The 25,330-nt window shown below is 46.0% G+C and overlaps 1 protein-coding gene across 1 annotated transcript; it reads left to right on the top strand.

Moving 5' to 3' along the window:
- The first annotated feature begins 19,156 nt into the window (after positions 1-19,156).
- On the top strand, positions 19,157-21,895 carry ADRB1 (adrenoceptor beta 1). The gene has a single exon (XM_036265358.1). The coding sequence runs from the start codon at positions 19,245-19,247 to the stop codon at positions 20,634-20,636; it is 1,392 nt and encodes a 463-aa protein (XP_036121251.1). The 5' UTR covers positions 19,157-19,244; the 3' UTR covers positions 20,637-21,895.
- The last annotated feature ends 3,435 nt before the right edge of the window (positions 21,896-25,330 follow it).

Genomic DNA, 25,330 nt, shown 5'->3' with positions numbered 1-25,330 from the left:
GCGGTTTGCCCCCGGCCCTGGTTGGTCGTGCGGGTGGCAGCCACTCGATGTGTCCCTTTCACGTTGATGTTTCTCTCTCTCTCTCTCTCTCTCTCTTCCTCTCTCTCCCTCCCACTCTATCTGAACAAAAAATGGAAAAATGTCCTCCGGTGAGGATAAAAAATAAATAAATAAAGTGAGCCTCCATGTCAAAGAGAAATGATGAGTGTGCTTTGGGTAGATAGTGCCAGATGTGTCTACACCAGAGTGGAACCACCTTGCACGCGGACCAGCACTGCATGAAGGTGCTCATTTCCCTGCAGTCTTGCCAACACAATGTGTGGTCAAAACATTTGCCGATCTCAGAGGTGAGAAATGGATCTCGGGGTAGTTTTCACCTGCAATTGGCTCATTGGGAGGAAGGTCTTTACAGCCTCTCAAGGGCCATTTGCCTTTCTTTTGTTGGAGTTCTCTGCTCATGTCTCCGCCCATTTTCTGTTGAGCTGTTAGCTTTTTATCCTTGATTTCTAGATGCTCTTTGAACAGCAGGGAGCTTGATCCTTTACATCACCCCCTCCACTCTCTTCTCTTTGGTTTTCCAGCGGTACCCTCCCTTAGGTCTTCTCTGGCCTCCTAGGACCTCATCTCAGCACTTTGGGTTTTTCTTTTGCTCCCGTATGTGGGGTTACTCTTCCCTTCTGGGCCCTGAAATGCTAGTGCTCCCCGTATTTGGCCACCTCACTTCTCCACACTCTCTTCAAGGGACCCCACCCCCTTCCATCTCTGCCTCCATCACAGTTCCGATGACAACGGTGTGCTAAAAGTTCCCAGATCCACGTGCAACAGGTGCTGAAGTGGGGTTCTTCCAAGGCCTCCTTCTAAGTTGGGTCCCCCAAGCTGAGATCAAGGAGTGTTGGGTGCCCACACATTCTAAAGAGAGGGGCAGACACTGCAGAGGGTGACCCGAGAGAGCCCAGGGCCAGGGCTCCTCATGAGGGCTTTACTGGAGGCCTGTGGGTTTTTCTGGGTTCCGTGCAGAATTGAGGGACTGACTCTTTCCCAGCCCTCAGACCAAGCGGGGGGCTTTACGGGAATTACTGAAGAGCCTGGCTTGTGTCTTACAGAATTTAGGAGACACAGGACTCAAGCTTGAAAAGCTCTAACGATGAGAGGCTGGCTCGCTGCGTGGCCCCCAGTGAGAAGAGGGTGTCCCCGGGGAGCATGCTCTGTTCTCGCCAATGTTGCTCCTGCTGGTGTGGCCCCCAGCTGAGGGCTGTTTTCTCCTACTGGTCCCAGAAAGTTGGGACAAAATGCTGAACGTATTAAAAGGGCATAACTGTCGACTGTGCAAAAGTCGGGAGACAGACGTGACATGGTAACAGCAGCAGGAATGAGACTCCAGATGGGTAGAGAACAGCCTTACAAATGAAGGTGAGAATAGAAAAGTCCATAGGATGTGGTCGCATAGTATTCACTTAAGGTTTTTTATATCAATTGAATCTAGATCTTAGTCTCAAAAAATAAGCTGTTTCAAACCAGGAGGAAAATAAACGAGGCTGTACTGGAGCGCGGTGAAGAGCCCTGGCGTGGGGGCCGCACGGACCTGGGTTGGAGTCCTGCTCTGACACTTGCCAGCTGTGACCTTGGGCAAATCACTCCGCCTCTCTCTGCCTCCACTTCCTCCTGTAGGAAGTGAAACTAACACCTAAGGAGACCGTTACACAAAGTAAAGAGACGTTATAAACGGGGCGCTTGGCGTAGGGTCTGGCGTTTCGTCATGGGGTTTGGGAGAGCCATCTCTAATCGCTGGAAAATGCAGTGAGGACACCACAGTGGGAGATCACCTGACACCTGTTAGAACGACTATTATCAGAACGATGAGACCTAAGTGCTGGGAGGGTGTGGAGGGAAGGAAGCACTGTGCACCGTTGCCGGGAATGTAAATGGGTGCAGCCACTGTGGAAAATAGTATGGACTTACGTAAAAAAAAAAAAATTTAAATCAAACTATCATATGACCTAGCAATTCCACTTCTGGGTATATATCCAAAGGAATAGAAATTAGTGTCTCAAAGAGATACATCTATACGCCCATGTTCACTGCAGCATTATTCACAATAGCCAAGGTAGAAACAACCTAAATGTCCATATGAATAGATAAAGAACACGTGTATGGAAACAACGGAATATTACTGAGCCATAAAAAAGAAGGAAATCCTGCCATTTGCAACAACATGGATAAATGTGGAGAGCACCATGCTATGTAAATAAGTCAGAGAAAGACAGTTGCTGTATGGTACCACTTACATGTAGACTCTCAAACAGAACCCATTTCATAGAAACAGGATAGAAGGGTGGTTGCCAGAGTCTGGGGGAAGGCAGAAATGGGGTGATGCAGGTCAAAGGGTACACATTCACAGTTGTAAGGAAAGTAAGTTCTGAGGATCGAATGTACCATAGTGGTTGTAGTTAATAATGTGGTATTGTATTCTTGAAAGTTGTTGTAGATCTTAAGCACTCTCACTTACACACACACACTCACACACACACACACACACACAGAGGTAACTATGGTAGCTATATGAGGTGATGAATGTGCTAATCATATTGATCTTGGTAATCATTCTACAGTGTATATGTATATAAAATCGCCATCTTGTACACGTTAAATATATAAAATTATACTTGTCAATGAGTCCTCAATGAAGTTAAAAAAAGAAACTCTGCAAAGGTAACCTTCTTGAGGACAGGGTCCGCGTCTGTCATCCAGACTTGCGATTCTAATCCCATGGCAAGTGGATTTTTACAGCTGCATAGTCCTCATAATACTCTGACAATAACGATACTTCCATTGGCAACGATCTAAAGATTCTTTGTCAGTCAGAAGTGTTGCCAGAGGTTTTACATGGCCATAGACAATGTTTTCAATAAAAATAAAAAGGAAGAAAAAGAATAAAAAGAACAAAAAACACAGAGAATGTAACATCGACCTATGTTGCTACTGCACTGCATTGGGAAGAACGCATATGTCCCCTGATTCTATTTCAAGTCTTGAATTTTAGTCGTTCGGTTTGGTCCTTTCTGACGGATGCTGCCTACTTTCATGGAAGCATTATGAAATTTCCAAAGAAAGTTCTTTGTAATGTGTTCTGAAGGAAATTGAGAGCAAAATAAACCGAATTGAAGTATGGAAACACAGCTTGGGAGTTCAAAAAAAAAAAAAAACCTATTTGCTCATCATAAATTAAGTTAAAAATATAGCTGCACAAACAGATGACTAAGTAATCCTCAGACCCACAGATTTGAGCTTTTCTTTAAGTACCATGTTATATAAGATTGTTTCACTGAATAATCTCACCATCAGCAACACTTAGATGTGACATTTTTTAAAAATACAGTTTCATACACATCTAGCACATGCACTGCAGATATATCTGCAAGGGGATGGCGTAGAGTCTCCACTGCTCCTACTCGGGCATCTGGTGCCAATTCCGCTCCTGTAGCTGGGGCACCCAGGACAGCTGTGAGCTTTTTTTTTTTTTTATCCTCACCCGAGGACATTTTTCCATTTTTTGTTCAGATAGAGCGGGAGGGAGAGAGAGGAAGAGAGAGAGAGAGAAACATCGATGTGAAGGGACACATCGAGTGGCTGCCACCCGCACGACCAACCAGGGCCGGGGACAAACTGCAACCGAGGTACATGCCCTTAGTGGGAACCGAACCCGGGTCTCTCTGCACTGCAGGCCAACGCTCCAACCGCTGAGCCAAACCGGCCAGGGCAGAGCCTTTTTTAAAAAAAATTCCAGTCTACTTTCACTATTATTTTGTCTTGGTTTCAGGCATACAGCACAGTGGTTAGACAATCATAGACTTTACAAAGTGTCCCCTGGTATTCCCAGCACCCCCTGGCCCCGTACGTAGTTATTGCAATATTATTGACTATATTCCCTGTGCTGTACTCTACATCCCTGCGACTATTCTTTTTTTTTTTTTTAATCCTCACCTGAGGATATTTTTACATTTATCTTCAGACAGAGTGGGAGGAGGAGAGAGAGAAAGAGAGAGAAACATCGATGTGAGAGAGACACATCGATTGGTTGCCATGCACACGACCCCAACAGGGGCCAGGGACGAACTGCAACCGAGATACGTACCCTTGGCTGGAATTGAACCTGGGACTCTTTGGTCCACAGGCCGATGCTCTAACTGCTGAGCCAAACCAGCCAGGGCCCTGTGACTATTCTGTAACCACCAATTTGCACTTCTCAATCCCTTCACCTCTTTTACCCAGTCTCCCATGCCCCTCCCCTCTGGCAGTGCCCTGTCTGAGCCCATGAATCTGTGAGCCATTCTTAATACCAAATGCAAGACAAGTCATCAGACTGAGTTCTTGGACCTTAATCAGATGGGGGTTGGGGTTTTGTTTGTTGTTTGTTTGTTTGTTTTTCGGCATAAATGTCAAGCTCATTTGGTCTATGGCCATGTACAGATTAAACTGTTATCAGCTCTGTCGTCAGTATCTACAAAGGACAATCAGATATACAACTTAAGGGTACCCAGAATCAGGCTGTCCATAAGCTTCAGACTCTGTAGTAAATCTAAAACTCTATACTGAAGGGAGTGATTTCTTGGTCAAACCTCTGCTAGCCAGTTCTTTAACATCTGAATCACCCTCCCAATCAAAAACATTACTTCAAGGTCACCCAAATCCTGTTTTTCAACAGAGTCTATATGACTGAGTACCTGGTTTTATCTCACGCCTAAGGCCAGCGCTGTTCTTTTTTTTTTTTTTTTTTTTTTCATCCTCACCTGAGGACATTTTTCCATTTTTTGTTCAGGTAGAGTGGGAGGGAGAGAGAGGAACAGAGAGAGAGAGAGAAACATCGATGTGAAAGGAACACATCGAGTGGCTGCCACCCGCACAACCGACCAGGGCCGGGGACAAACTGCAACCGAGGTACGCGCCCTTAGCGGGAACCGAACCCGGGTCTCTCAGGACCGCAGGCCGACGCTCTAACCGCTGAGCCAACCCGGCCAGGGCAGGCCAGCGCTGTTCTTAAGTGGTCGAGGTTTGTTGTGTCTCTCCTACCCGGTCCCAGTGACGTGCTGTCTGTTACACGAGTTCTAGCTCAGGGAAAATAGCAGGCACCTGGCAGCTGTGGAGAGCAACTCCGAGATGTCTACACAAGTGCTGAAACGTGGTCTCTAGGACAACCGAGCGGACTGGCAGATTCCCCGCCTTGCATTTGAATTATTACAGTGAACCGGATTTTTCTATTCCATTTGCAAGAAAACAGTTGAGTTTTGTAAGCTATAAAAAAAAGCGGTATATGTACCCCTACTTTAAGCACATACCTAACAGAGATATGCCTCGCACAACCCCTGCCCCCTTCTCCCCACCCCTAAGCTAAGACCCAGGCTCCTTACTCAGCACACGTGGAAACCTCAGCCGGTGGCATTCGTGGCTTTGTGACAGACTGCAACCCCACAGCAAACGTGGCTGTTCTCTCCAGGGGCTGGATGCCACTGCGGGGGGAGGGCATCTTGAGTGAGATAAGCAGTCGCCACGCTTGCCCTCTGTCCCAGACGACTTATAACAAACACAGCATGTGTGAGTTACAGGCGAATAAAGAATACGCACAAGGTGGTAAGCTTTCTCACCTAGAGGGACACCTTGCTGTAGGTTGAAATGTGTCCCTCTCAGAAACATATGCCGCAGTCCCGACCTTCAGCACTTCAGGATGTGACCTTATTTGGAGGCAGGGTCTTTATAGAAGCAATCAAGATAAAATGAGGTCTTTAAGGCGGTCCTTACCCAACCTGACTAGTGTCCTTATAAATAGTAAACATTTGGACACACAGATATGCATAAGGGAAAGAGGGCCATCTACAAGCCCAGGACAGAGCCTCACCTCCCAGCCCTCAGAAGAAACCAGCTCATTCACCTCTCATTGACTCAGAGCCGCTGGGGAACAGAGGCCATTTAAACTCACTTTCTAAATAACGAAAGGGTCCTAGAAATAACAAGTTCCCAAATTGTCATACTACTATTTTTTTCATAAAAAAATGTTTCTCAAATGCACGCTCCATATTCTTAAGCTGAGGACAGTGAACATAAACAAAGCTTTTCTTGGTGGCACAGGACCGTGAGTGACTGCGAGGTACTTCATCTCTGCAGTGAGATGGCCTCACTGGTTCCCTGTTTTCTCCTCCAATAGGAAGTTCCCAGATGACCCCTCTGCCCCCTGCATCGCCCTCATTCCCTCGCTCCAACATGCATCTCCTAATCTGTTATGAAAAAACAGAAACTGGCCCAGGCCATTGTGGCTCAGTGGTTAGAGCCCCAGGTTCTATTCCCAGTCAAGGGCATGTACCTACCTGGATTGCAGGTTTGATCCCTGGCCCAGGTCATGTGTCTCTCTCTCACATAGATGTTTCCCTCCCCCGTCTGCCTCCTTCCTTCCCTTCCACTCTCTCTAAAAATCAATGGAAAAAATATCCTCGGGTGAAGATTAACCCAAAACAAAAAAAAAAACCCAACGACAACAACAAAACAGAAACCGGACAAACAAGACATTGAAACTGTTTCTGAATTAAAATTAATAGTTCCAAGTTAGGGTCTGAAAGACTCTCCTAGGGATTAAACCACATGGACTTGGAAGAAGTTCTTTTGTTGTCTACTTCTTTCCGCTCTTTTCAGGGGGTGAGGTGGTCAGACCCTTGTACTGGGGATAATTTCAGTGTTTGCTACATTGACACAAAGCAGGTCACATGAAACTCCTCTGGCCTCCTTGACATGTTATGAATTTATACCACAAAAAGAAGCAGCTTGGATCAATTATAGCTCAGAAAAGAGCTTCTTTATGACGAGCCCAGTGGGCCTTTGTTTTGCCATAGCTGTGCATTTATTTGGAATATGGTTAAACCGTAAGGTAGGACTCTCTGGACTGACCTTTCCATGATGTGAAATTAGTTCTGGGAATTCCAATTTCCCAAACAGGGTGGTAATCAGATTAAATGACCACAAAAGAATAAACTCACCTTTGAAATAAAAAAATATATACTTACGAAATTAGACTCTACTACATCCTCTCACTTTTATAAAGAACATTCGTTCGATTGGTCAACTTCTGCTGATTGGAAGCTGACTCCTTTGCTGCCCTTGGTTTTGAATAATATGAAGGTATTTTCTGCTTTATGCTCCCATCTATGGGGGTGGTGGTGTTACTTAAAAAAAAAAAAAAAAAAAAAAAACAGAAAAAATAAAGACTAAGGTTTGTTAAGTGCTTACAATGAGCCAGGCCAAATGCTTTCTATGCCTTATCTCATCAAATCTTCCCCAGCACCTCTGAGGTAGGTATGATTATTACAGTCATGCACCCAATAGCATTTCAGTCAATGATGGACCCCATATATGACAATGGGCCTATAAAACTACAGTGAATCTTGTCTTTTCTTTTTTAAATTTTTTTTTAATCCTCACCCGAGGAGATATTTTCATTTTTGTTCAAATATAGTGGGAGGGAGAGAGAGGAAGAGAGAGAGAGAAACACAGACATAAAAAGGACACATCGAGTGGCTGCCTCCTGCACGACCCCAACCAGGGCCAGGGACAAATCGCAACCACGGTACATGCCCTTGACCGGAATCGAACCCATGACTCATTGGTCTGTGGGCTGACACTCTACCACTGAGCCAAACTGCCCAGGGCAGTAAGTCTTGTTTTAATGTCACTGATAGGTTCTTGGAAACTAAGACATAAAGCGAAACTATGTGTAACAGAAACAATTTTACTGTAGGCTAATGGATATAAACAAGAGTTAAGGTCCTATGATATTTTTCTGGTCACAAAAACATCACCAAACTTCAAAATAAAGAGCCAAGACATTTCTAATATTAAACACTGAAATAAATGTGAGCTATACATACATTTAAGCAAGATCAATACAAACAAGTGAGAATGATTTCCAACCCTCTTATTCCAGTTCAGGGTCCTGAGTGGGTGGAGCCTCGCCTGGCAGCCCAGGGTAGGAGGCAGGACCCACCCTGGAGAGGACACCCACCCACTACAGGGCCACTCACTCACACCCACACCCACTCAGCCTGGGACAATTCAAACACCCCGATGCATATCTTTGGGGCACGGGAGGAAACTGGAGTCCAAGAGAAAACCCACCCAGACAGTGGCCTGGCCAGGAATCAGTTTTTATTTTCTCATCAACTTTATAAGGGAAACATTGAAGGAAACCACAGGATTCAATGCCCGGCTGTATAATGGAGCTGAAGAATTCCTATTGCCTGGTGACGTCACAGCCCACGCAAGGGCCTGGCGAAACCCGCTCCACACACATGTCTGCAACGATGCTGACGTGAACAAACCCGCTGCCTGCCAGTCTCTGAGCAGAGCGCACGCAATCACAGCAGCAGGCGATGCCACCGGGCTTGTGTACGTGCACTCGGGGACATCTGCGGTGACATCTGCGCAATGAGAGCCCGCCTCGGGCCGCAGTTCTCAGAACACATCCCGTGAACGTGTGCCCTTTAACGGATGATGGCATGGAGGCCCCAGGGATGCCAATACCATTGTGAGTGAGTCATCCAGGTACTAACAGGCAGAATCTGGATTTTAACCCAGGCAGTCTGACACCCCAGCCAGCCTTCTTAATCATTATGGCATAAAGAAATGAATGTCATAATTAATTACAAAAATTAGTGTAATCTGCTACAAGTGCCATCATTGAACGGATGTCATAGAAAGCACATAAAACAAAAACGGACAGGCCACGGATATTTTCCAAACTTCCTGTCAATATTGGTTCTGCTATAAAATACTGGTGATTATTTTTTGCAAGGTTAATTATGGGTTTTTAATTTGCTTAATAGATTACATTTGTTTAAGTCATCTCCCAGATGAGTTCTCATGAAAACAATCCATGAGTACGTATGTGCGGGAATTTTTTAAACCAAGATCATTCTCCCCAAGACAGAGCTGCGAAAAGGTGTGTGATCTCTATTCACTGGTGTCGGGGGAAATGTCAGAAAGGTCTGCCTGCAGCGTGGCTGGCAGCAGGACACAGGAGATGTAGGAAGTGGGGTGGAAATGGTGACGTCACAATCAAATCATCACTTTAGACGTTTTCAGAATAAGAAAATAAAATGTTTTCAGGACTATGCCAACATCATTTTAGGGCATTTCGCAGGCTTCGCGGGAGCCTCAGAGCCTAATGGGTACGCGCCTCCACGACCTGGTCTGGAGCAACGCGTGCTAGGAGGGGCACTGACTCAGCAAGTGGAGCTTGTTTGTTTAATTTTCTGTTTCAAACTTCCAAACAGCTTCACATTGGCTCTTACATAAAATTCCCAAGGTTGTCACAACTTTTGGGTCTTTGATTTTCAGTAAGAGTGAAATCTTTCTCCAGTTACATATTAAAAAGATTAAAAAGCACTTAATTGCCTGGCTTTCCTTTGGTGTTCTTTTGTCTTCAGAGTTAGATTGATGTGGCACTTAGGGAATCGCACACAGAAAGGTCCTGACCATGCGAATTCCGTGTGTGTAGATAAATATGGTTATTTTTCGAGCTCTATGAGATTTAAACCAATTAAAAAATACAAATAAACATTTGCGTGATAGAATCTTTTCACTTGTTCAGAGCTATTGACTTAAGAAATTACTCCAGAGGAGAAGACAAAGTCACGAAGTCAAGCGTGAGAAGGATCAACGCACCGTTCTGGCCTGCCGATGGAGAAGCCACCTGCGGGGACACAGCACAGTGGCTCAGTCTGTAGAACTGAGGAGCAGGGAGGGACCTCAGTCCTACAACCACAGCAAATGCATTCTGCCAAGGACTGTAGTGAGCTTGGAAGAGGAACCCGAACACGAGATCAAAACACAGCCAGCTGACACCTGGACTTCAGCCTCATGAGACTGAGCAGAGAATCCAGCCAGTTTCCTCCAGTCTTCTGATCTACAGAACTGTGAGGTGACAAGCAAATTCTACCCCAAGGCCGGAAAAGCCAGTGATCCAGGCAGGTGGATTGGGGGTGGGGTGGGGGGAGTGAAGGCCTAAAAACCCTTGCCTCTCACTGATCCCCAAATGGATTTGGTCTCTTCCTGATAGACCAGCCAGGAGAACATTTTATGTAGAATTGCTAGCCCTTAATCTTCGGTGGACACTAAAGCCACTGTCACAACTAAACTTGGCAACTTGACTCCAGGAAATCTTCTGTGGTCCTAAGCTCAGCCCAAAAGAGGGATCTGGAATAGATTCTAGCATCTGTGGAGTCCAGGGGGCCCTGGGGCTCCTCTGGGGGCAAAGGTGTGACCCATGGCACCCTCTTTGTCCTGCCCAAAGGCTACCTTAGGATGGAACCCCGTGGACGCAGGCTGTTTGTCAGCTCCGTACAAAAATGTGGTCACACATCTGGAGGACCGCACAGCAGGTGAACACGTTCACCCCATGTGCTCTTTGATTTGGACATGCTGGAACGTTCTGCAGTTACAAAGAACTGAAAATCACAGCTGTCTTGCAGGGGCCACTTTGGAGGACAAGAAGACAAAGACGTGTGAGGTAGGCTGGAGAGGACAGCCAAGGTGAGAGACAGGACAGAGCAGAGGATGACAAAGAAGGGGAAAGCAGGGAATGGAAGAGAGAGGAGCTGGGTGGGTCTGGAGAGCACAGCTCCTCCCCCCGAGCGCTCCACCCTGTGCCAATCCACCCCAGAACCCGGTTCCGTTTACAGGGAGAGGAGGTGGGTTACGTTGGTTTCCAGGTGAGTGGGAGCCAAGTTTGGAGCCTCGTTGGCTCCCCTGGAAAGCATCATCAGGGAGGGAAACGCATAAATGCTTTGGGCACGTGTGAAAATTTCTACTAAATAAAAAGTGTTATTTTTCTACCTGTGATCTTTTTAAAGTTCATTATGTGTATTTTGAATTTAAATGAGTACTCATATTTATCAGCTACAGATTCTGGGTTTCGTGTGATTTGTCAAAATCTCTTCCACTGTACAACTGTACATTTTTTATTGAGAGTGTTAAAGTAAGAAATTGGATCACTATTCCCTTTTTAATGAGCTGAATAGATAAGATAATAAACACCCAGCTCCTCCCAGCCTCAGAGATCAGAGCTGGTGAGAGAGGGTTCCTTTACTTTCCCCAAGAGGGTCCACAGTCATTGAAAACTACCACAGGTGTAACTTGAATAAAATGAGTTTCATCACAAAAAAAAATAAATTACTCCTGGCCAGTGTGGCTCAGTGGTTGAGCATTGACCCATGCATCAAGAGGTTTCCAGTTCGATTCCCAGTCAGGACACATGCCCAGGTTGTGGGCCCGATCCCCAGAGGGGGGCATGCAGGAGGTGGCCAATCAATCAATGTTTCTATCTCTCTCTCCCTCTCCCTTTCTCTCTCTCTAGAAAATCAATCAATCAATCAATAAATAAATAAATTACTCCATAACCTGTCCAAGCCCCCAAATATATCATGCAATTAAGTTATGCTGACAAATAGTAGTAGGTGGACTGAAATCTATTAAGGATGCAGGATGCAGTAATTAAAGGTTAGCTCAGGAGGCAGGAAGTCAAACTCCTCTTCCTTGAAAATTTAAGCACGTCTCTCTCCTTCAGCTTCAGCTTCTTGATATTAAAATGGGAAGGAAAAAACCCCAACCGTTCCTCTACCTGTGTGGAAAGCAATTTATGTTTAGAAAAAGTCTGCAAAGAAGGTCGTTGCCCCCTTAACATTTAATTACGGGCTAATGCTCTGGAAACAGAACGCTATCACTGGATAAAGGTCTCTAACAGGTTTTACTCAAGGAGCTACAAAGCTGAGACATCATGGAAAATAAATGTCATGTCAAAGGGATGATATTTATTTTCAGAGCAAGAGGCCTGACCACAGTGGTTATCAAAACCAAAGCGGCAGCAGCACGTACTGTCTCGGCAGTCTTCAGACTGCTGGCCGAGGCCTCGAACCATGGCGTGGCTCTGGATGGGCTTTTGTAGAGCTGGTAAGTAATAAGTTAACGACAGTGATATCTATACAATACAAAGAAGTGGGGAAACATGGGAGAAGATACCTGTTTGGTCTACTCGAAGTAACGAGTGAAAAGAAAAAAATGTGAATGGTTTGTTCTGTCTCCCAGAAGCGGAATGGACAGCCAGCTTTTCCCACTGTTCCCTTTGGCAGTCCCAGTCAGCTCGATGGCCCAGATGTCATCTTCCGCGGATGAATGGAAAACACAATGTCTTGTTTTATTGTAGAGAAGGTACTGAGCATCTATTTTGAAGTGGTTTCTCTATTGCACAGGAATTTATGAAGCACCAACTCCATGGCCAGGTTAAATGGGAGCTAGAATGTTTAAAAGGTATCATTCCTACCCTTCAGAAACTTAAAACAAGGGCCAGAGGGATTCTTGTTGCTACAAACTCCTTAGCTTTTTACAACATAATTGTTTTCTCTGGAACACAGTAAAACTGTTCAAATAAAACCTAGAGTTTTCAATAATTAGTACAGCTTGTTGTCATTACGAGCTCTGGGCTAGAGCAAACTGAAGGCCAACTCTTAGCGGGATGCTTTTCATGTGTAGCGATAATATTTCTATCGCCATTAGCACGTTCAGGTTAGATTCAGCTGATGATCAGTTGATTTTTATTCATTAAACCACTGACTAAGAACAGAATTTTTGAAAGTTGGCTTAAGTTTTATATTGCATTGCCTTTTTCTTTTTTTTTTTTTTGAAGTTACTAGTCATGGCACTAAATAGTTGACCTGGGGAAATAACTTTTATCTGCTGCTGCTACTTCACCACTGAAATACTTTAAAGAAATTGATTTCAAAGAATCACATAAACAAATACTTTTTTAAAAAAGAGCAGGGTACATAGTAAAGAAAGGTGCCATAACAGTGGGGGGGGGGGGGCTTTCTTAAAAAGATGATTTGCCAAAAGTCGAAGCTTTTAAAAATAAGTCACTGTTATCCAGCCTGAGTCTTGTTAGTATCTTGCACGTGAAAGGAGTCAAATTGATTAAAGAGAAGCTTATTTACGTGAATCGACTCTTCTCATGCATGCCAGCCCTGACACGTTTCATGGACTGAAATGTCATGATGGCCCTGGCCAGTTTGGCTCCGCAGTTAGAGTGTCGGCCTGCGGTCTGGAGAGACCCAGGTTCGGTTCCCACTAAGGGCACGTACCTCAGTTGCAGTTTGTCCCCAGCCCTGGTTGGGTTGTGTGGGTGGCAACCACTTGATGTGTCTCTTTCATGTCGATGTTTCTCTCTCTCTCCCTCCCACTCTTTCTGAACAAAATATCGAAAAATGTCCTTGGGTGAGGATTAGAAAAAAAAAAACTATGAAATGTTATGATGATTGGATAAAGCAGACATTACGAATCACAAGTATATGGTGTTATATGAGATTTCAAGAAGCTTTCTTTGAGACGACATGGAGGGACCTGGAAAGTATTATCCTAAGTGAAATAAGCCAAGCAGAAAAAGACAAATACCACATGATCTCACTTATATACGGAATATAATGAACATAACAGTCTGAGGAATACGGTAGACCCAGAAACATGGAAGTAGGGCACAGACTGACATCCCTCAGAAGAGGGGGTTGGGGGGTGGGAAGAGATAAACCACAGAATTTATATGCATGTATGCATAACCAATGGACATGGACAACAAAGCCAGGGATGGGGTGGTGGGGGGATGGGAAGGGGGTGCCAATGGGGTAAAAAAGAAACATCTGTAACAAAAAAAAAAAATTAAAAAAAAAAGAAGCTTTCACAACACTGTCTCATTTAATTCAGGCACAACACTCTGAGGAAGCGGATGGCGAGTCCCTTCTAAAGATGAAGCCACTGCTGAAGGTCACACGGAAAGTGACAAAGCCAGGACGCAAACCTTTATCTTCTGCCCCTTGGGTCTGAACACTTTACAATATATCCCAATTTTGAAAAATATTATTATTGGCTCTAGCATTGTTCCATGTACTCGTCAGACACACCAGGAAGAGGAGGAGGAGGCAAAGAGGGAGGAAGTGAATGGGAGAGAGGAGAGCTATTGAATTTTACAAATAGTCCACTCTCTGCTGCGATTACACCACTGTCCTCTGGGCTCATTCTTATCATGTGGATGGAGTTGATTGTCCCTGTGTAAACTGCAGCAGCAAAACCTCAGTATCTGACCTCAAGTGCCAGCCACGGGTGCAGGCTGTTCTTTGGTTACTTAGCTCCGAAGGACTGTCCCAGCAGCAGCCTTGCTTTATATGAAAAGTTATATCTCTTTCCTCAGAAACAGCCTCTTGAGCTCTCACAAATCCCACCACCTATTATCAGCCTCGAGGCAGATTTTGCTTGCTTACTGATTTGATACATTTCTTGGGGCTGTACTCGAAAATTCCCCCAGGTTTCCTTTGGCCTACATTCCCACAGTTGTCCAGGTAGGCTACTCCTTTTTGTTTCTGTCTCACTTGCTAGCAAAGTCAACTCAAGAACGGAAATATCTTCACCAAAGTCATGACTTACAACCATGGGAGGGTTGGGCCCATGACTGTGCTGACCTTACTCTAATCTAGAAATGGAATCAGATTTAAGTCATCGGCCATTCTCCCTGGGCAGAAATGCCTGAATATACAGCGTCATAAATGACGGCTAAAGGGGGAGGAGGGGCACTTATGAAGATTAGGTAATGCTTTTCACAGATGTGGACATAGATGGCCCCTTTGGAAGACCTCTTACCTATGCCCTACTTTATTCATTACTGACTGAGTAGGTATGGTATAAATTGGTTTAGCTCATGAGCCTATCTTGCATTTGTAAATTATTTTGAAATTCTTACATAAAAATATTGACTAGGCTATAGGAATATGAGTTATTACTGTAAATTCTAAGCATGAGGGAGATGATAACTCCAAACCCATTGATAACTCCCATTGATAACCCAATGATAACTCCATTGCTCATACTGGTAAATATGAGAATATTTAAATGTTGAACATTAAATATATATGAATCAAAGCTTAATTTTAATGAATATTAAGTAAATATTAGTAAACATGGGAGATATTAAAATGTATAGGATAGTCCTGGCCCTTGGTGAGCTTCCAATTCATATGAGAAGAAAAGACAAAAACATATAAAAATTAAACAACAATATGAGAGACGTCAAAAGGCAAAATATTGTTGACACGTAAAATGCAATGATCAGAGTAACTCCTATAGGTGGAGGAAGGAGAAATCATTTCCAGAAGTTGTGGGCAGAGATAACTGTAAGATAGAAAAAGTATCAGCCCGATATTGAAGGCTGGATCCATTGAGACAGAGCTGAAGAAGGGGATTCTTGGTGGAAGGAACTCAATGAGGGTACAGATGAAAAAAAAAAGTTTCAATCCAGAAAAGGAAAGAAAATACAGAACTGTCAGTGATATGGAGAGTTTTAGTAAAGACAGTACTGGGAAGGCTATCTGGAAATTGACTAGGGTGGGCTTTGAATGTCAAACTCATCAGTTAAGGTTTCTGAACAGAAAAGCATCTTGGTCAAAGCAGCATTTTAGAAATATTAATTTGGCTATGGGATGCCAACTTAAGTGGAGCAGAGCGGACAAGAGGCTGGGAGGTCAGAGACCCGTGCCAAGCTCAGGTGTAACGTGGTGTCAGCGGGATGAGAAAGCTAGAGCTGGGGCAGGAAACACTGAAGGAGAAGCCCACTAGCGCCCAGTTGTGCTGATTAGCATTTATTGTGTTGGAGCTTGCTGTAATTTTTCTCAAATACTGTCAAATTCGTGGGTTCCTAAAAAGTGATTCATGTTAACAGCTGTAAGTGGGAGTGGGAAAATAGAGGTATAATTTGTTTTGAACTTAGAACATGTAATACCTGTATGAGTGGATATATTGAACCCTTCCTTCTTGATCTTGAATCCTTATCTAAAGACAAAGAGTGTTAGCTTAAAAATGTCCCCCCAGCCCAGCTGATGTGGCTCAGTGGTTGAGTGTCAACCATGCACTCAAAGGTTGCCAGTTTGATTTCTGGTCAGGGTACATGCTCAAGTTTTGAGCCAAATCCCCAGTGAGGAGCATGCAGGAGGTGGCCAATCAATGTTCCTCTCATCAATGTTTCTATATCTCTTTCCTTCTCCCTTCCTCACTCTCTAAAATCAAGAAAGAAAAAAGGATTTTTTAAAAATGCCCCCCCCCAAAAGTGTCATAAAATGTAGAAATTTTCTAGGAGATCTGAGACCATTTTTTTTTTTTTCCTCACCCGAGGACATTTTCCCATTTTTTGTTCAGGTAGAGTGGGAGGGAGAGAGAGGAACAGAGAGAGAGAGAGAAACATCGATGTGAAAGGAACACATCGAGTGGCTGCCACCCACACAACCTACCAGGGCCGGGGACAAACTGCAGCTGAAGTACGCGCCCTTAGCGGGAACCGAACCCGGGTCTCTCAGGACCGCAGGCCGACGCTCTAACCGCTGAGCCAAACCGGCCAGGGCTGAGACCATTTTATTTGAAGAGAAATGAAACTCGAGTTGAGTCTGGACTATTCCACACTTTTCCATCAGTACCATTGAAAGAAAGCCCCGAGTTCCCTGAGATCCCTTTCTGCCTACAGCCTTCTGGTAAAACTCCTATTAAAATAGCCTTCTGGTTTTGATTACCATTTAATGCATTTATTATCCAGAAATTCAGAGAAGCTGATGTCTCTAAATGAGAAAGGGGGGGGAGGATTTCTGGAGTTTTCCCACAATTCACATCTCATGCCCCCATATACGGTGTGTTTGTACATGTACATATGTACACAAATAAATAAGGGTATAGACAATGCATACAAATACAAACAGTAAAGTCACTGGCATCCGGGCTTCTGCACTGAACTCCACAGCCCAGTTCTGGCTTTATCACTGACAGAAAACTGCGATCCCCTTGCCCTTCAGAGGCACTTCAGCTTGGCACAGACTCTTCCAGTAACACCCCTTGTCAGAAAGATGACCCCGGACAGAAAGCCTCCTCCCCACATTCCCTACACCTCACTCCACAGCACGGCACTCAGAGCCCCTTTCCTGGGCAATGTCAAATTCAACTCTTTCCGATCCCTGGGCTATTTTGAGACTTCCCCTTGAGGGGAGAACAGAAAGAAGCTGGGAAGGAATACAGGTTTGCAGTGACCTGGGTAACTAGGGTTCTCCAAACTATACACTGCAGGCGGGACCCTCTCTCTAGCCCCTCTCCTTCCCTTGCTCATCTTCCTCAGCCTCCCCGAGTTATCACAACCAGGCTGACAAGTCCTAGGGCAGCGGGGAATAAACACATAAATCACACCCCCCGCCCTCAGGCAAATTTATATGTTTGAATTTAAGTAAGAGAAGGTGGTTAAAACTGCCTGTCGTTATTGCTGAATAAGCATTGCCTTTAGCTCTTGACTTGGGTTGCTGTGGAAGAGTCAGTCTCTCTGCAGGTAAGAATGACTTTGGTCCAGTTGCTGGAAAGATGTGTGAGCATTACATTACATTTTCATGAACTTGACATGGGCTAGTAGAAGATGTTTACGTCTCGAGGAATCGATTAAAGGCGCTTTCTTTTCAAGGCTGATCTGAGGACCTTCCCACAGCGTCATTTGAGAGGGTTCTGAGGCACTGTGTGTTCCTGGTGGCCATTCTGTCCTTTTGTCCCTACATATAATCCACAGACAGCTGGGCACAGGACTTAGGAATTTCAAACCAATTCATTTGCCAACTCAAAAACCACTGATATAATTTTAACTGCTCTCTGATTTGAATCCTCCTGAGTACTTACATATTTTCTTCTCTCATCCCTCCAAAACTAATCCTAGAGTTTTGAGAATCCGGGAACTTGGGCAAAGGAGAAAACAACCAAGCAGACCAAGAAATCCGAAATCTCAGTTTATTACGTCAACCAAAGCCAACAGTACCTTTTTGTTTGTGTTGGACCAACTCAAATTCTAAGATCATGTGAGTAATAAAACACAAGATTCAGGTGTTCCTCCCGAATGTGAAAAGTCTGAACTGTAATGAAATGTGTTCTTTCTTGGTGGCAGTGCCATTTACTCTACGTTCACACATCTGTGTTTCTCTTTGCAGTATTGACACGCGCTGTTGCATCATACTCATATTCTTTAGCTGGGACTGAGGAGTGTGTGCGTTTTTCCCACCGGTCCTCAGCGCTAAGCTGTCAGATGCACTAACCCCAGCTTCCTTTCTCCTGCTGCTCTGGCACAGAAGCTCCTGGCGAGAAGGGCGCCCAGAGAGCTTTCCTCGCAGATGCGTGGTTTGCTTTAGCAAGGCGCTCGGCTGGAAAATTCCCTGTAACCACTAACACCCGCTTTCGATCTCCAGCGCTAGCAGGACACAGGCTGACTGAGTCCCCTCTTGACGGGGAAAGAGTTTTACACATACTCTGCTAGGCTGCCGGATCTGAGAAACAATCTCTCAGCCAAACTCCTCCAACCCCAGCGAACAGACTGTCTGAAGCACTCTGGCGCTTAGAGAACACCGAGGTCGCCTCTCCGTGAAAAGGAGCACGGGCTCTGCTCTGCAGGAAATCTGGGCACTGGAGGTAGACGGGGTGCCAGGGGAGCGGGGGCGAAGTAGGGAGCTAAATGCAGGAGGCGAAAGAAGCGCAGAAGGGAACAGAGCGCAGGAGAGAGTGTGGGCCCCAGCAGCGGGCAGGGACGCGGGTTAGAGCCAGACGCCATAGGGAGCTTGCAGGAGCAGGTCTCAGGAACCAGCCGGTGCAGAAAGGGGTGCGCGCACAGGCACCGGCGGGCAACCGGGAGGTGCTGGCCGGGAGATCTGCCCCGGACTCCCGCGAGCCGGTGAACTGCGGGTACAAGGAGGATGCGGGGAGTTGGGGCCGGGGTGGGGGTGGCGGTGGGGGAAGAGCTAGGGGCGTGCCTTTGCCCCGATTGGCTGCAGGAGCCTGACGCCAGGCCGGGAGGGTTGGCTCGGGGAGTGGGAGTGGGGTGGGTTGGGTGCTTATGCTGTGGGCTCAGAGCGCTCAGAAACATGCTGAGGTCCCAGCGGCTGTTCCAGCAGTGGCAGTGGCTCCAGCAGCAGCGGCGGCCGCGGCGGCGGCGACAGCGCTCGGCTCCGGCAGGGAAGGCGCCCGGCGCCCATGCCTCCGGCTCTGCGCCGCGGCTGCCCTGACCTGGCCTGGACCTCCCTCCGCACGCCCAGCCGCCCAGACCTCTGGGGTGTTCCCCAAACACGGCCCTACCCCGCCACACACCCCGCCCCCGGCCTCCGCAGCTCGGCATGGGCGCGGGGGCGCTCGCCCTGGGCGCCTCCGAGCCCTGCAACCTGTCATCAGCTGCGCCTCTCCCCGACGGCGCGGCCACCCCTGCGAGACTGCTGGTGCCGGCGTCGCCGCCCGCCTCCTTGCTGACCCCGGCCAGCGAGGGCCCTACGCAGCTGTCGCAGCAGTGGACGGCCGGCATGGGACTGCTGATGGCGCTCATCGTGCTGCTCATCGTGGCGGGCAACGTGCTGGTGATCGTGGCCATCGCAAAGACGCCGCGGCTGCAGACGCTCACCAACCTCTTCATCATATCCCTGGCCAGCGCCGACCTGGTCATGGGGCTGCTGGTGGTGCCGTTCGGGGCTACCATCGTGGTGTGGGGCCGGTGGGAGTACGGCTCCTTCTTCTGCGAGCTCTGGACCTCGGTGGACGTGCTGTGCGTGACGGCCAGCATCGAGACCCTGTGTGTCATCGCCCTGGACCGCTACCTCGCCATCACTTCGCCCTTCCGCTACCAGAGCTTGCTAACCCGCACGCGGGCGCGGGCCCTCGTGTGCACCGTGTGGGCCATCTCGGCTCTGGTGTCCTTCCTGCCCATCCTCATGCACTGGTGGCGGGCCGAGGGCGACGAGGCGCGCCGCTGCTACAACGACCCCAAGTGCTGCGATTTCGTCACTAATCGGGCCTACGCCATCGCCTCGTCCGTCGTCTCCTTCTACGTGCCCTTGTGCATCATGGCTTTCGTGTACCTGCGAGTGTTCCGGGAAGCCCAGAAGCAGGTGAAGAAGATCGACAGCTGCGAGCGCCGCTTCCTGGGCAGCCCCGCGCGCCCCGCCTCGCCCGCGCCCTCCCCGGGGCCCCCGCGGCCCGCCGCCCCGCTGGCCAACGGGCGCACCAGCAAGCGGCGGCCCTCGCGCCTCGTGGCCCTGCGCGAGCAGAAGGCGCTCAAGACGCTGGGCATCATCATGGGCGTGTTCACGCTCTGCTGGCTGCCCTTCTTCCTGGCCAACGTGGTGAAGGCCTTCCACGGCGACCTGGTGCCGGACAGCCTCTTCGTCTTCTTCAACTGGCTGGGCTACGCCAACTCGGCCTTCAACCCCATCATCTACTGCCGCAGCCCCGACTTCCGCAAGGCCTTCCAGCGCCTGCTCTGCTGCGCGCGCCGCGCCGCCGCCGGGGGCCACGCGGCCACCGGCCGCCGGCTGCGCGCCTCGGGCTGCCTGGCGGTGGCCGGGCCGACGCCGTCCCCCGGGGCTGCCTCCGACGACGAGGACGACGACGTCGGGGCCGCGCCGCCCGTCCGCCTGCTGGAGCCTTGGGCCGGCTGCAACGGCGGGGCGGCGGCGGACAGCGACTCGAGCCTGGACGAGTCGAGCCGCCCGGGCTGCGCCTCGGAATCCAAGGTGTAGGGCTGGATGCCTCCTCCCCGGCTCCCTGCTGGGACGGGCTCTCCGCGCGCACCGGGGCTAGGAAAGTCGGGGCGCCTCCGAACGGCTTCCCAGGGGAAAGAGCTGTTTACTCAAGACCTACAGCAGGTGAACTCGAAGCCCACAAACCTCGTCTGAATCATCCAAGACAAACAGAAAAGCCGCGGCCCGCTGCACAGAAAGGAAAGTTTGAGGAGGGGTGGGAGAGTGGTTTGCTAATTTTTCTTGGGTTCTTTTCCCTGTTTATGTGTGCATATAATGCATCTTTGGATTCCCCCCCAGGTGACACTTTTCTGCAGGGACAGGGTAGGGGAAGGGAGAAGCATAAGGGCATAAAAAGTCTATCAACTTGGCTTCCATCCCCTTCCTGGAGCAGGAGCAGCCAACCAGAGAGAGGGGGGAGGAATGACAGTTAGGTCATGTTTCTTTCTGCTTTTCAGAGAAATTTCAGTTTAATTCCTGAGTAATGACTTCTGTTCTTAAAGCAAAGGGAAAGGGTGGATGCAAAAATCGCGTTTCAGAAAAGTGTAGGCTATTCTTGCAACAAGCCTCACCTAGCTCTCCTCTCAGCAGGGCAAGCCTGCCGTGCCCATGCGCCTAGGTGGTCAGGCCGAGGGTTTCTACCTCACAACTGTGCACATTGCACAGCAAGCTAGAAAGACTTGTTTATATTAAACAGCTTATTTATGTATCAATGAGAGTTGGAAGGACCAGGCACTGAGCTTTTATGACATGTGACTCTGTCCATTGAAGACAGAACAGAAAAAGAAAAAAAAAGAGGAAACAATTCAGATTACTGCACATGTGGGTAAAAACAAACAAAAAAAGGAGTAGTTCAGAATGCCATTTGCACAGTGTTGGGAATTGTAAAGTTCACAGAGGTGTTACTTGCACAAAAAGAAATTAAATATTTTTTAATGGGGAGGGAGGGAAGATCTTAAAAACAAATAAAATTCAAACTCTACTTCTGTTGTCTATTATTTTATTGAGCTAATGATATATTGGAGAAATACCTTTTTATACTCTTTTTTCATGGTACTGTAACTGTATCCATATTATAAATATAATTATCTTGAGGATTTATTATTATTTTTTTATGTCCAAGTGCCCACGTGAATCTGCTGGTAAAATCGAGCACTTGTGTATAAATTCTATTTCCTCTGTGTTTTACCAAGTATTTATACTCTGGTGCAACTAACTACTGTGTGAGGAATTGGTCCATGTGCAATAAATACCAGTGAAGCACAATCAAGGTTATGTACTGTGTGTCTGTAAGGGGTCAGTGATAATGGGAAAGACAATTTGTTTTGTTCAAAATATAGGTTTCCCAGAGAGCTCTTTTAATAGCTTTTCATGACTCAATAAAATAGCAAAATGCCTCTAAACCAAATAAGGCTTGCACCTAGCTGCAGACTCGCCCTAAATTTTCATAGCCAGCTTGAAGGTATTCTAGACTACTTGTAGGTGCCTTCAAGATCCCATCAGCTCCGCCTGATTTAAGAAGTAACATTTGGAATTATGTATCTACTAAAGAAAAGTGATTGAGCCAGATAATTCAGCTGCAACTTGGCACAGAAACCCAGGAAAGAAGACAAACTCGTTGAACAATCTGCCTACTTGGAATCCGGTAAGTAGCTTCCATGACTTTTGTTTTCCATTAGAAAATCACAGCCTACAGATGACCGGTGTGTGCATACGTCTCCAGTGGCTGTTTAGAATGAAACATGTTTTCCTGGTGAAGCAAAAATATATGAGAGCTTTTAGGTATTTTTTTTCCTCTTGCGTAATTAAATAAACCATTTCAGCAGAAGTTCTGGGTGGGCAAGGTCACAGGTAAAAGCATATGTGAAATTTTAAAACTTCCGAACAAAATTAGGACACTCCATGGATAGGATAGTTTTCATAAAATTAGTTCCACAGGAAAGTATAGTGAAATTTTATCCTCGATTCTCCAACATAAGTTGATTTAAAGATTTATCTTTGTATTTTTAAAACAGTTCTTCAATTCATGATCGTGCAGCAAAGAAACTAAAGTGAAGAGGGTAAAGTCTGGGCTCGTCCTGAGCTTTAACATGAACAAACTGTTCTCCACTAAGGAAAGTCGAGTCTGGTTATCCTTTCTTGCAGTGGGATATTCTAAAGACCAGGAGACAGTGTTTGAGAAAGGTCAATGATGTCGCTGTTTTAGAGACCAGAAGGATACATGAATAGTAGCAGTTTCAGTATAAGCTGCTATGAAGTTTAACCCCGTTCTCCAGCACAAAAGGGGAGGGATGGCAAAAGTTCTTAAAAAATACAAAGATAAATACTTAAACTGTTTATTTTGGAGAATGTAGAATCAATTTCAGGATGAACTCTCACTATCCTTTTCCCTGGGTACTAAATACAGTCATTTCTACCCTCCCTTCCCCCACCATAAGTATGTAAGATGCCTTTTGTTAGGGATTTTGTTCCTCTTTATTTTAAATTATACTACACAATTAATAGATTAAATGTCTAGAGTTTCATCTGAAAAATACTGAAGGACCAGGTTAATGCTTCATTTTCTCAGTTTCCTTATTATCTACTTATTTTGTATAGGTGTCTTTACATTTAAGTAAAAAGAAATTTTTCCAGCTTCAAACATACATGGAGGCCCATCAGACCTTAGGTCTTACAATTATGAAAAGTCCTTTAAACTTTATTAACAAATATATATAACTTAACTACCTAGTAGACAGCTCTGAGCTCTTTAGTAAATTAGAAGAACCCACTATAATCTGGGAACCAGTTTACATGTGTTTGTAGGAAAGAGAAAAAGTTTTTTTCTGTGATCCCTGAGTTCTCTAAGGATTAAAAGGATTAAAAAACAGACCGTGTCTGTGATTCCAGCTACCCATGAAAACTACTTTTTGTTGTTTGTGAAGAAGACAGACATTAGTTTATGGTAGAAATGTGGGCAGCTGGGCTGCCATCCCCATGACTAAAGCAGTGGGAGGAACAAACTGCCAACCCTATTTAATCTGGTCAAATAATGCACAGCAGAAGCGGCAGGTGGATACCCAGAAAATCCACCGTACCCCATGGGTTTGCATGTAACAGTTCTGAAGGCATTGACACTAAAACTAAAACAGTGAACTTCAAAATGAGCAAGGTTCATTGATTTGCTACCTTAGAAATTATGTTTAGCCCGCACCCTAGAAAGTTCCTTGATGTGGAATGATATTCCAGCATCTGGAAATTCTCCCTCCAACGTAGAAAGGTGTAATTGTATCACATACAGCTGCATCCCTTGGTGAAGTTGTCTATATAAAACTTTGCGAATAGAGTTTGTTTTTTCAGTCCATACTTTCTTTGGAACTGGGAATATTAATAACTTCTAAGTGGCTATTGTGAAGCCTTTCCTTGTTAAGCACATTTTCCTAGCTTATTTTAATTCTGCGTTTTGTTGAATGTGGTGACTTCCTCTGGCAACATGTGAAATTGCCAGGCGGAAATTCTGCACCCAAAGTATCAGGATGATATTAACATTTATGCTTTTTTAGCAAGAGCTTCTAACCAAGGGTCTAAAAGCAAAGTATTCTATTAACTTTTGCTGCCATTTGAGAAAGGCTTTAATTTTTTTTTTTTTTTTTTTTAACAAAGCTGGACCCATTCATTCTTTGGAAGGCAAAAAAATAAATAAAAACCTTAGCAGTGATTTAAATTAAACACATTGGCATAGATAATTTAGTTTTATTTGTACGTTTCTGGCATAATGTGCTGAGAAATACTAATTCTTTTGACTCTCTGCCAATTTGCTACTAATCAAAATGGAGAAGATATGCACTGTTTGGATTATACCTAAAAATAGTTGGGTTTCAGTCACATCAGCAAATGGAATTAAATTAATTTCTCTTTCTTCCCCTTCACACACCCTCCACGTTAAATTTTCATCTAGAATATTGCTCCTGCATCTCATAATTTGTGATTTAGTAAGTCCCAAACTGCACTGCTCTATTGCAATGATTTTTAAGCAAACTCCACCGCACTGCTTCCTAAGAAATACACCTCTCCTGAAATTCCCTCTTTTACTCTGCTCTCATTTAAACAGTCTCTACTGAATAGCCCTTATCATATCATCAGAGAGGTCTTAACACCATAAATAAATACTTCGTGGATTAATTTTCCTCATCAATTGTCTCTTAACCCTTTTGTGGGAGGAGGGAGATAGTTTCTGAATCAATAAGTTCTGCTCACGCCATGGAGCGGTGACTGGGTTTCCAAATCCAGTTGCTTTAATAACAGGCTGTGAAGACAGCAGCCCCAAGGAGAAGCTTACGTGGTCTTTGCAGCCGTGTTAGCATCACCCACGAAAGCATTGGAGGTACCTGCCTACATCCTTCAAACCTTGAATGTTGGGTAAAGAGTCCCCTGAACATATCTACCTTCTGTACCTGGAACCAGTTCTTGACGTGGACCTTCCGCACTCACTCGCTCTTCTCTGCAGCACTTCCTCAGTTCTTCCTGAACTAGAAACATCCAAAAAGCCATCTGTTGTCTTCACGGCAGCATTAAATTCTCACGAACTGTTTCCTAAAGCTCCGGTTTTCAGCATCTCTCAAAGCTCACCATCCCTTTCTCCCCTCTCTCCACATTCCCTAGCTTGGGGTTAATAACGAGCAAGATCACACTGTTTTCTTCCTATTTATCACACA

This window comes from Molossus molossus, unplaced genomic scaffold (genome assembly GCF_014108415.1).
Source record: "Molossus molossus isolate mMolMol1 unplaced genomic scaffold, mMolMol1.p scaffold_m16_p_17, whole genome shotgun sequence".
In the NCBI taxonomy this organism is placed as follows: Eukaryota; Metazoa; Chordata; class Mammalia; order Chiroptera; family Molossidae; genus Molossus; species Molossus molossus.
The sequence above is the reverse complement of the archived record's forward strand: the minus strand, read 5'-3'. Positions and strand labels throughout refer to the sequence as shown.